Source organism: Nycticebus coucang, chromosome 3 (assembly GCF_027406575.1).
Source record: "Nycticebus coucang isolate mNycCou1 chromosome 3, mNycCou1.pri, whole genome shotgun sequence".
Taxonomy (NCBI): Eukaryota; Metazoa; Chordata; class Mammalia; order Primates; family Lorisidae; genus Nycticebus; species Nycticebus coucang.
In genome coordinates this window covers 41491592-41504175 of record NC_069782.1, presented here as the reverse complement: position 1 = coordinate 41504175, position 12584 = coordinate 41491592, and the positions used below count along the sequence as shown (strand labels likewise).

The 12584-nt window shown below is 34.2% G+C and overlaps 1 protein-coding gene across 1 annotated transcript in view; it reads left to right on the top strand.

Annotated features, from left to right (window-relative positions):
• Nucleotides 1-12584, top strand: part of PTPRQ (protein tyrosine phosphatase receptor type Q) — a 194957-nt gene that overhangs the window by 30787 nt on the left and 151586 nt on the right. Inside the window, exons 15-17 of the mRNA XM_053585939.1 lie at nucleotides 5831-6013; nucleotides 6385-6486; nucleotides 10216-10336. Of these exons, the coding sequence (XP_053441914.1) occupies nucleotides 5831-6013; nucleotides 6385-6486; nucleotides 10216-10336 (406 nt within the window). The remainder of the gene's footprint in view (nucleotides 1-5830; nucleotides 6014-6384; nucleotides 6487-10215; nucleotides 10337-12584) is intronic.

Sequence of the window (12584 nt, the reverse complement as noted above, 5' to 3'; positions counted from 1 at the left end):
ACTGATTATAATCATTACTTTTTTCATACTTTATTTACTATCCAAAATATTTCTACAATTGGAAACACTCTTTATCCTATTTTGGAAAATTCTAAGTGCACCATCACTCTCAAAGTCAGTAAGTCATCAAGTCTGTCTTGCTAAGTCTACCCAAAGATCCACTTACTGGTTATCCTATAAAAATAAATAAGTATAAATCCAAAGGATATCAGCTTGGAGTCAGGAATGCATGTTTATATACTGACAACCAGTGGTAGGCAGATAATTCCAGAGGAACAACTTAAATTCCAAAGAGAATTTTGCAAAATCAGAAGTTTTACTGAGCTCTAAGATTCAAAGAATCACCAATTCCTTTTTTCTTATGATTGAAGCATTCTCAATATAGTATTAGATATATTCCTTATTTGTGAGTATCTCTCTTTTTAATATATTCTGTATCATATTGAACATAGTTATTCACTCACTGAACAGATTTTTATAGATTCCATATCCTTCTCTACAAATTTACTGTTTAATACACACAGAGGGTGCCAAAAATATGCACGTATTTTAAGAAAGGAGAAAACTGTATTAAATTTGTCATACTTGATTTGACTTCTACAATTACAAGAGGTGCTCATTGTGACTTGTATTCATTTATTGTTATCAGTATTACTGATTATTATAATTTTAGTACAATTTTTTCTTTTCTTAAAATATGTACACATTTTTGCACCCTTTGTATATAGCAGTAAATAAAACAAAATCCCTACCTTCATAGAGCATAATGAACTTGTGATGTGAGTTGGAAGACTAAGAAAAGGCTTCACTGAGAAGTTATATTTGCATAGGGATATTAATAATCTATAAGATTATATGAGGCTAAGGAAGGAAAACGTCCTAGAAGGAGGAGTAGAAGGTGCCAAGTTCTTGAAGAGGAAGGGAACTTTTGTGTGGAGAGGAAGAGAAGGGCAGTTCTGCTACTTGAATAGTGTGAGTTGTGGGTAGAGAATTAGCAGATGAGGAGATTAACGTGTAGAGATAGGTCATGAAGACTTCTGGGTGCCATTCTCAGAAGTTTAGAGTTTAGCTTGAATGGGAGAGTATGGAGAATTATGAAACAACATCAGGATATGGTTTACAAGTTTGGATGATTGCTGCTGAATATATTGAATGTGGGAGTCAAGAAAAAAAGTCATGGTGAACTACTAGATTTTTGGTCTGTGTGTCTGGAGGATTGGTGGTGCCACTCAGTGAGATGGGGAAGTCCAGGGAGGAGATCAATATGAAGAAAATTCAAAACTTCTGTTCTAAACCTGTTTGAGATACCCAAGTACCTGTTATGAAGGCAATGACATGAGTAAGTTTGAAACTCAAGGAGAAGATCCAAGGTTTAATATATAATTTGGAGGTCTCACCGTGTCCTTGGTATTCAAAGTCAAAGGATGAGATAGAGTCACATCAGGGTGTGTGTAGCAAGAGACGTCATGATGCTTACAACCATGTACTGGGCAATATGACACATAGACCTACGGGGAAGTCAAGGAAGGGTTAATAAAGGAAAAAGCTGGAGTCATCAGTGATGTAGGAAGAAAATGCCAGGTGAATAAAGATTTTAAAGTAAAAGCAATTAACTTCCTATGTCAAATGATGCTAACAAGTAGAGTAAGATGAGGAAATGCAATTGATTAGTGAGTTGGCAAGATGGAGGTCATTGACGACTTCACAGAAGTAGAATTTGTTTTTAAAAGAGGGAAAAATGCCTAACTGAAATGGAATTAAGAATGGGTGGCCAATATGAAAAGTATAGAAAATGAGTAAAGGCAAATTTTCTGGCTATAAAGTGAAGGATAGAATTGAGCAATAGCTGAAGGGTCAAGTGGAAACAAGAGACTATTTCTACTGTGATAGATATTACAGTGTGTGTACATGTGCTTGAATATCTGAATGACTTCAGGTGTAAAGTCCGAATAGACTGGAGGAACAGAAATAATGCAGAAGTGGAGAGATAGGCTCTCAGAAGGAGGAAGACAAGAAGGCAATTCACGAAAAATTTGTAGTAGGAAGATAATGTAGTTCTCGTCTGAGTGTTTTTATTTTTTCAATGAAACAAGAAGCAAGTTTATCAGATTAGAATAAGGAGAGGGAGGATATATTAAGGGTGTGTGGAGAAAGAAGATGGTGAAAACATATGTAAAAGAGTGGGAGAGTGAATTAAATAGAATACTTCGGCTGCCAGGCAATGAAAAAGATCTGTCTGAGATTGATGTTACAAATTTAAGTGGGGTTAGTCAGCATGAAATGGTATTTTATTCAACCATTCTCAGCTGTTACCTTAAGGATGTGGAACCAGCACAGACTTTCTTTAACTCAAGATGTAATTTTGCCAGGAAACAGAAAGAGTTGATGGAAATTTCGAGGAAGTGGTTATAGTGATTATAGCAGCTAAAGAGTGTAGCCTGAGAATGTAGGGAAATGAAGATGTGAAGGAGATGATAACCAGGGAAACTTTGATGAAGGTCAAAGAATTGTTGGATTGGGAATGTAAAGGGTAAACTGGAAAGATAGGAGGTGGTTGCCAACAAGAGGAATACTAGAAGAATACCAGGAATACTAGAAGCTGGTAGCTAAGGAGAGGTGGGGGAAAGATTATTGAAATTGTAGAGATGAAGGAATACAGAGTCCAAGAAATTGGACAGGTCATTTAGATGGGTGTGAACATCTCTTAGAGTGGTACAGAAGAAGTTAGTTATCCATGTGATAAAATCTTTAAAATGTTTAGAGAAATGGCAGAGCATCTCCAGATTACTGTCTCAAGGAGGGGTAGCTCGTGGTAATATCTGATGGAATGGGCTTCAAAAGCCTCTGTGGTTCTTCAAGAAGAAGAAAAGAGAAAAGATCTATAAATGGAAAAAACGAGTGATAAATACAACTCCCCATGTCTAGGCCTTGTGATTATAGGGATTAAGAGACAAAAACAAACCTGGTACCCAATAGGACTAAGCTATAGGTCCACCATTTCATTCAGAGGCAAAAGTTTAAGAAAGCATTTGGGATATTTGTTGAGGACTTTTTTCAATGTGATAGTTTGGCCTGGGAAAGACACTAGACAAGTTTAGGGTGTTTCAGGTAGAAAAAATAGTAGGATATCTTGGTACTTACTGATATGTCAAACTATGTATTTATTGAATTGTAATCCTCCCCAAAGTTTTAGGAGTATCAACAGTCTTAAGTTAGCTTTTCATATTAAATCTGTTTAAGACACAGAAGACCCGTAACTGATAACCATTGGGGAATCTCCATTTTCAAGGTTTCTGAATTTTATTTCTCTACTATATGATTAGTAGCAATATTTACATGCATGGTATTTAGAATACCAATAAAAAAGCTTCAGCTTCTTTCATTTAAAGGAAAGAATCATTTAACAGGACTCTATAATGGGAATAATATTTAAATATTTAGTTTATATTGCATAATTCTCAAACTTAGCATTATTGTCATTGTTCTATGCAGACAATTGTAAACCATTGTTTTTGCAACTGCGGTCTTTTATCTCTGGTTAAAAAAAAAATATATATATATATATAAATAAATATATAATGTGTGTGTGTGTTTACCTGAAGTGCATTGTCTACAATTTCATTTATTGAAGGTGTATTGATGACATTATCTTTCAGTTTTTAATTGTCTGAATATATTTTTAATTTTCTTTTGTTAATTTTTCTGGGTACAGAATTCTAGTTGTTTTTTTAATTGATGTCAGTTTTTAATCTGTCATTCTTATATAGCTGGTTTTTCTACTTTCTGGTTACCATGATTATCTATATATAATTTTTTTTAAAGTCCTGTTTGGGATTTACTGAGATTTCCTTGATTTGGAGTTTCCTATCTTTCAATAATTTTTGATAAGTCTCAGCCATTATTCTTTTAACTATTTCTTTTTCTTTATTCTTTCTATTATTTTAGCCACGCTTAACATACCATCTGTATCTCTTAACTGTCATTTTATATTTTTTGTAATTCTTTTCTTTGATCCATATTCTTGATACTTTCTTCAGTATTATCATCCTTTTCACTAAAATTCTCTTCATTTCTATTTAGTCTGCTTTTTTAAACATTAAAAGAATTTCAATTTTTAGTTATTTTGTTCTTCTGTTCTAAAAAGTGTATATGGTTCTCCTTCAGACTTGCTCGGTTATTTATATTTTTAACATTATATAAATAATTCTTTGTTCATATTTTAAAATACTTTTGATTTCTCAAATACTAAACATTTGTGTTTTTCTTCTTTGATAATTTATTTGACGTCTCAAACTCTAAGTGTTCTCTGTGTGTATTATTTATTTTTTTCTTTTTTGTGTTTTATATATATATTTTTTGCTGTCTTTCACTATTGAGATCTGATTTGCTTGTGTGTTTTTATTTGATTTTATCATTGAGCTCATATTGTTTGAAACTTTATCTATGAGAAATTTATATGGCTTGAGTCAAATTTGAGTTCCTCCAGAGAGGATTTGTATTTACTTCTTATACTGATAGTTGCTTAGGCGTAATAGCGACCGAGGACTACACTTTTAGTTTAACTTGATTTCACAAGTAAAGGTTTTTTCAGGCTACATCAGACATCATGGATTTGGGCCACGTACACTCATGGGGATAGGCTTGTAATCTAAAGCAACATATTTTTTACTTCTTTTCCACCTCTCCACCCAAAGGATTGGCAAGAGAAAAGCATTTATTTCTGTCCTCTCTGCAAGGTGGGTTTATTTCTCACTCCCCAGTCCCTATTAGTGAACGCACCACCTTGCACCAGTGTGGGAGTCGGCAGACATGGAATCTATGGCACGTGCAGAAGAATTTAAGTTGTCCCAAGAACACATAGATTCAATATAATGGCCCAAGTTAAAATTTCTTTCTTTTGGGGTTTCAGCTCTTTATATTGGAATCTCCCTCATCCTTCAATTGGCCCAAGCTTTATGTTCTTTCCCTGGCAATCTGTGCTGCTCTTAATGCGGAAGCACAGAATCACCAGGGTTAACCAGTAGCTGGGAGGCAACGCTCTCTTCTCAGGCTTCCTAATTTTACTTTTTGGTTTGTTTGTCCTTGGGGGGCTTTTATGGCGGCTTACCATTGATTTCTAACTTTCTGGCCAGCTGCACACAATTTCTTACAGAAAATTTGTCTTAATGTTATGCAGAGTTTTAATTATTTTAAGTAAGATATTCATTTAGTTTAGGATATCTATTCCAGTATCTTGCCAGAATTGGAATCTCACATCTTTGTGCTTGAATATACGTGGAGAATTGCTTATGAACATTGCATTTAGTACAAGAATGTTATTAGGTAAAGAACACTAGTGTTTTATTTAATGATATCCTGGATTCTCAGGAGACAATTTTGCTGTCACATCATACTTGCCAGCCTCATATCTAGGAGGGGTTTCTTGCCTTATCACGGTCCTTGTTAGGGACCCAAACTAACCTACTGACCTTTTAATATTATAACTCATGGAGGGAAGAATCCATTTTTAAGTGTTTTAAATTCTCTTTCTTGTGTCTGTATGTTCTGCAATACAAGATAGCTTCTTACGTTTTCAGTCTTTTAATAAATACATAATCCTAAAATGTTGTTCTGTAGAACCATAATATGCATTTTGTTTTGAATAAAATATTTTTTATATGTTTGGGATATCATTTATCTACATCTTACTATATTTAGGATGTTTATTATAACCACACCCTAGTAAATGCTCACACATCAATAATAGTGCACTACCGTGAGAATTTCAGAAGAGTGGATTGTAGGATGGAATTGCTTTATACATTTATACACATATTTTTGTTTTTTCCAGTACCTGATAGTGCACCAGAAAATATTACCTACAAAAATATATCTTCTGGAGAGATTGAACTATCATTCCTTCCCCCAAATCGTCCCAATGGAGTCATACAAAAATATACAATTTACCTCAAGAGAAGTAATGGAAATGAGGAAAGGACTATAAATACAACCTCGTTAACCCAAAACATCCAAGGTAAAAATCAAATCTAATGTTGGTTATAAACTTTTATATTGACATTGTGGGAATAAAATATTAGCTTAATGTTATGCTATAAATGGCTTCATTGCAATTATTTTCACAAAGTATGGCAATTCTGTATTTTTGGTTAACTAAACGAGGAGATGATTGCAGGTCATATAAAAGAGCACCCCGAGTCCATCCACTTCCACATTACCTGGTATCGTCTCATCTTCATAAGGAGAGCTACTATTGGCAAAGAACTGAATTTTCATTTTGTTTTTATTTTTGGAAGATTGTGGAGTTGAGAGATGTTTTATAGTTTGTCTTTTGTATGCTATTAAGTGATTTTTTAACTATCAATATAATATCTTATTTCTATTTAGGACTAAAGAAATATACCCAGTATTTGATTGAAGTGTCTGCTAGTACCCTCAAAGGTGAAGGCGTTCGGAGTGAACCCATCAGCGTACTGACTGAGGAGGATGGTAAATATAGCCCTGGACGGCGACATAACTTTGATTCCATAAAGCTTCAAGAAACACGTGTATAGAATATAACCTAATGTAAAAACTTGCCTGGGCTTGTATCACTTATGTACCATGCCAATGTTATACAGTGATTTCATTGTCATAGTATAAAAAAGGCTAATAACAGTATATTAACATTCAATAAAATAAAGTATGGAAATGCTTTTTATGCTTCTGAAATCATCAGTACTCTATAAAAAATTAGTAATTCTTTTATTTTAAGGCTAAAAATGTGGTTTGAGTGGTTTGAATATTAACTGATGTATGGCATGACTGTGTTTTTCAACTTTTATGTTCCTAAGAATGGACATGTAAGTTTTGGAGTATATTCTGTTACATCAACATTCAACTGCTTTTGTAGTATTAGGATTAGTTTGTTAATGAGTTGAGGCTATTGTCCAGGCTTCTCTACATAACTGACCGAAATGCTCTCCTCCAATGTTAATACTTTTCTTCCAGATTGAACAAATATATCTTTTCCTAATCCACTTTACTACTGAGACAACTTTACATTGGTACCTTAACCAAGCAATAGACATACATTACCCTAAAAAATGACTTTTGGGTAGTATATTTGGGATTACGATTTGCATCATATGTTTTATATGTTGTGTATTTTCAGACTTTTTTTCCTATGAAAGGAATTCCTGTTGTCATGAGAAGTGGGTCTGGAAGTATTTTAAGTGTTTGCAAAGTATCTTTTTTACTTTTTTAAGTTTCCCCATCTTCAAGTGAGGCTACAACCTGTGGACATTCAGAAGCTGGAATCATTCACTAGGGCAGGATGTACAGAATGTACCATGAGGCAGAAAGGCTTTTCTCTGCATTGCTCTTCTTTGATTCAAAAGAATAAAGTTTTTGGAGCCTTCTTCTCCCTTTGTAGGTCTCTCGCTTTCACCTGAACCAAACATTTCACCTAAGTGCGTGCTCTGAGTTGCCCCGGGTTTTAGTGTGATGCCTACAAGGGTTAGTCTTCCCTAGATACTTCTTTTACTTAATATTCTTCCTTCTTCATTGATGGCAACTTGTCCAAATTTTCATTTTTTTTTCATAGATAGATTCTCTTTTTTCTCAAAGTGAAAATGAATGGGTCAATGGTTAAAGGGTAGGGAAGACTGTTAGTTTTCATTTTTATCTTAAATAATTTCTAAAATAAGATGTGGTAAATCATTTTAGCAAAACCTTTCTGGAAATAGTTCCTACCTCTGTATGTCTAATCAAATAGTTCTGATGGTGAGAATTTGAGATCTTACATGAAGGAGTCAGACACGTAGTCTCATACTTTTTGAGCAGACAGAGCTTTTCTCCATTCAAGTCAATAGTTCCAAAGGGTGTTATGCATCTGAATTTCCAGGAGTGTTAGAAATGTGACATTTGAAGATAAACTTCTATGTAAGTTATTGGCCAACTCATATAATTATTAAGAAACAAGGTAAAGAATAAGACCCTTTTTTTAAAAAAAAAAAATTTGGCAAATAAGAATGGATAAAGGCTTAAAGTAGCTGGGCGTTGTGGTGGGCGCCTGTAGTCCCAACTACTCGGGAGGCTGAGGCAAGAGAATCGCTTAAGCCCGGGAGTTGGAGGTTGCTGTGAGCTGTGTGATGCCATGGCACTCTACTGAGGGCCATAAAGTGAGACTCTGTCTCTACAAAAAAAAAAAAAAAAAAAAAGAATGGATAAAGGCTTAGAAAATTTGCTTTATTGGATGTTGGGAACTTGCCTTTGTGAAGCTTGTGGATTTATAGATGAGATCTAAATTTGATAAATGTATAGACAGATAATTTTTATCATTTTAATTATTGGCATAAATGTTAAAAAATTATTCACTAAGACAGAAGACAGACCTAAGATAGAAGAGAGAGCTTCAGGGAATGTGTAGCCCTGGAAACTTGGTCTAACCTGTGACATAGAAAATGGGTGAAGGCAGAGGGTGAGGGGAGGAAAGACTGAGCCAGGCAGAGGGAGGAAGAGCTTCACAGCGTCGTCTCATTTAGGCTCAGATGCTCTGACATGATAAATTGAATGGATTGCCAAAGTTTCCAACGTTCCTTGTTTCATTTTTGTTTAGATTGTATTTCAGAATACAAATGTGCAAATGATTAAAACTTAGTCTACTATAGTAGATATGCAGGGTTTTGTTAAGGGAGACATGCTAATTATATTTACTTAGCAACGAAAACTTTTACATAAAAAAGAAAGAACTCCAAGATATACTGAAGATTAACTTATAAAAATACCAAGAATTATCTGATGTTCTACACAAGCATCTTAAGAAATTTTATAGAACAGAATAGAAATGCTTAGTCCCAACATGCTGATTTCTAAATTAGTGCTATTTTTGATTTAAGTCCTATTTTTATTTTCAAATAATAAACAATAGTTAGATTTTACAAAGATGCTAGGAAAAAATATTTATTGGTTTTTGCTTTAAAAAATGAAAGAGTTTTCAGAGGCAATTCATATCTTGGGAAACAGACATCTCTAAATGATATATGAATTCTTGTGATAATATTTTGATAGCATTTTTATTGTAGTGCCAGTGAAAATAACAAATACAACTGTCACTATTATTCCTTAGAATTTGCCTCATAAACCTTTCTCTGCTCTATAAATTTATTTTTAAAAAATTATTGTTACTAAAGTAATGAAAAAACACGTAATGTGAGTATACACACAACTGTGGCTGAGATTATGCAGAGAATAAAAAAAATGAAATAACTCTGGTAGCATTTTCTCCAAATTGCTGGAAATAGTGAATTGTACATGAACTATATATAAATTAACATTCTTTAAAAATCTAAACAAGTTTTCTGAATTTCTATTAGCTACCTATGAGTCCTTTTCCTTTACATAATCATAATAAACCAGTTTTTTAGTGTTAAACTTTATATGCAAAAAATTGTATTTCAATATTTTAAAATATTGCTGTGCTGTTACACAGCGTCTAACAAATGCCATTCTAAATGTTTTATCTACGTGGAAATAAAAACTTGGCTAACAGTTTTCATTAGTTTGCAAAATGTTTATTCAATGCAGAATAGCTAAAGTATTTGTATTCTTATACTGGTATAGCAGAATTACAAGCAGATACTGAAATGATTTCTTGTTCATGGGCTACACGGGTGTTTCCTTTGTAAACCATTCCATTCTGAAGACTCTGCGAGCAGACTTTGATATTACTTTACAGTTTAATGATACAAATGAAACTGAAGAATGTAGTTTTCATTTATGAGAGTCCTTCTCGCTACTCTCCCAATGCCATGCTTATCACTTTCTCACTTAACGGATATGTGATTTTTTCCCCCCACATCTTCTTATTGTCAAAGGAGGTCTTTTCCTGTATATTCATTCACTCCAATAAGTTTTTGTTTTTATCAGAGGATAACAATTTGTCAATATGTACTTGAACAGTAGGTGAGTCACTGTGACATACCCCTTGTTCTATTTTCTCATGAAATACTTTTTTCCATTGAATCACAGAAACAGATGTTTTAACACTGCCATGCAAAATCTTCTTTATTATCTCAGCCAGAGAGTAAACAAGGAGTCTCTTGTGCCCATGGAGAAAAACACTAGACCCGATTCCTTTACTAGAAAGTTTCAAATAAAAAATTATGTACATGTCAATTTTAACCTTTTCTTATATATATTTAATAAAATGCAACTTTCTGTACCCTAATATTTCAGCTCCTGATTCTCCTCCTCAAGATTTCTCTGTAAAACAGTTGTCTGGTGTTACTGTGAAGTTGTCATGGCAACCACCCCTGGAGCCAAATGGAATTATCCTCTTTTACACAGTTTATGTCTGGTAAGAATGTTTTTTTTTTTTTTTGGAAATAGTTCTGAGAACAAATATTAATCTGTAACATAATAGGAATGTAGGTTTATTTCAGAATGTTATGCTACATTAAGAACATGATTGTTAATAGGCTAGTTAATATGTTTTTATCAAGAAACAAGTTTTTCTTTGTTCAAATAAAATGATATATTTTTTCAAATAGAACAAAAAATGATGTTATGCATAATTATACAAAATTTCTACTCTTAAAAATCATTCATTGATCAATTTTATGTGAATTCAAGCACATAATTTTAAGGCTTTCTAAACTTTTACACAAATATTCTCTATTTGATCTTTTTGTTTTCTTGAGCAGAATAATTTTAAGTAAAATTTAACTAAAAGAAATATTTTTTCCAGAAATCTATTATTTAAGGTCATTTTTCCATTGAACCCTAAATGGAATATTTATGTTTTCTCATCACCTTCACCCTGAGTAACTATTTATCCTTTGATTTGTGAAAAAGATGAAATTGTACATTGCTCCGCAGGTCAGTTAACAACACTGTTGTTGTTATGAGGCCACACTGCCTCATAAAAACATTGAAGTCTTTACTTGTATTTAGTGTAAATCCTCTTACGAAGACGTATCAGTTATATAACATGTTTTCCAGTGGACTTCAAATATTTCAATTCAAAATACAATTTGTGGCTGGTGCTTATAGCTCAGTGGCTAGGACACTGGCCACATACACCGGGGCTGGCGAGTTCAAACCTGATCCAGACGTCCCAAATAACAATGACAACTACAACAAAAAATATAGCCAGGCATTGTGGCGGGCATCTGTACTCCTAGCTACTCAGGAAGCTGAGGCGAGAGAATCGCTTAAGCCCAAGAGTTGGAGGTTGCTGTGAACTGTGACATCACAGCACTCTACTGAGGGTAACATAGTGAGACTCTGTCTAAAAAAAAAAAAGAAAAAGAAAAAGAAAGAAAATACAATTTGTACAATACCTTACAAAACATAGTCATTTTTATACTTTTGATTTTCTGATTGAAAGGGCCAGCATTGAGAGGCTATGATATTTTAAGGAAGTCCACTTTTATTGTTTCCTAAATTAAGATTTTTCTTTCTCCAATTCTTCCTTAAGCCCTTTGCACATTATTCTTTAAGACTATCCTTTCTGTTTTCATTGCCTGATTCCTAGTCACTTTGCATGGGCATGATGAAATTGGGAATGTCCTAAGATATGCTAGTGAAAGAGCAGCTGCAGGAAGAAGGTAACCATTGGCCTCTGCTACCCTCTCCTCCATTCATTTATTTATTCATTCATTCAGCCATATTGTTAGAGTACCCATATCTCTGTGAATAAGGCACACATAAGACTCTTGACCCCAAGGAGCTTGCATTCTAAAGAGACAACTGAGCTGTGTACCCATCAGCAAAGAAATAGGGGAACATCAGGGGAAACAGGGTTACTTTTGATGGCATGCTCTAGAAAATTCTCTTCTTCAAAGAAGTGGTATTGATCCAGTGATCTGAATGACAAGAGCAAGCTTCTTGTCATGTAAAGATGTGTCCAGAAAGGTAGAACATTCCAGGAGGCGGGACTATCACTTGCACAAGTTCTGGGGGGAAACACAACTTGTCATTTTAATGACCGGGGAGGAGGTGGGTGCGCTGGGAATTAGAGAATCAATGGACAGTAAGACTGGGAAGGAGACACACAAAATTCACAAGTCAAGCAATGATTTGGTTTTCATTTTAACTATTATTAGAATTAATGAAGAATTTCAAGCTCTGAATTCTTTCAGAGAATAAGTTTTAGGGAACAAAAATGTCAGTAAGAATACTAGGTAGGACTCTATTTTAACAGTGTGGTCAAGAGATGATAGTGGCAATGGAGGAGAGAAGAGGGCAGCTTTGAACTACATTAGGGAAGAAGAGCCAACAGGACTTCGTGGTTGACGGGCTGTGGGGATAAGGTAGAGAGATAACTCAACGATGGCTTGATTTTCAAATCAAGGGTGAATACTCTTAGATTTTTTTTTTTACTTACACCATTTACCAAGTTAGAAAAAAAATGTACCCAAAAATGGTTAATAAAGTTAGAATCAAGATTTTTCTGGCTAAAGTTCCCAGCCCTGCACTGGGAGAACCTTCTTGTTCCTCTCCACAGCACACATGCACCTGTCCAGGGGCCTCCTGCTGTTTTATTATAGCACAAAGCACAGCACACGTAGACACACACAGAGGGAGCATTTTAAGCACTGCTG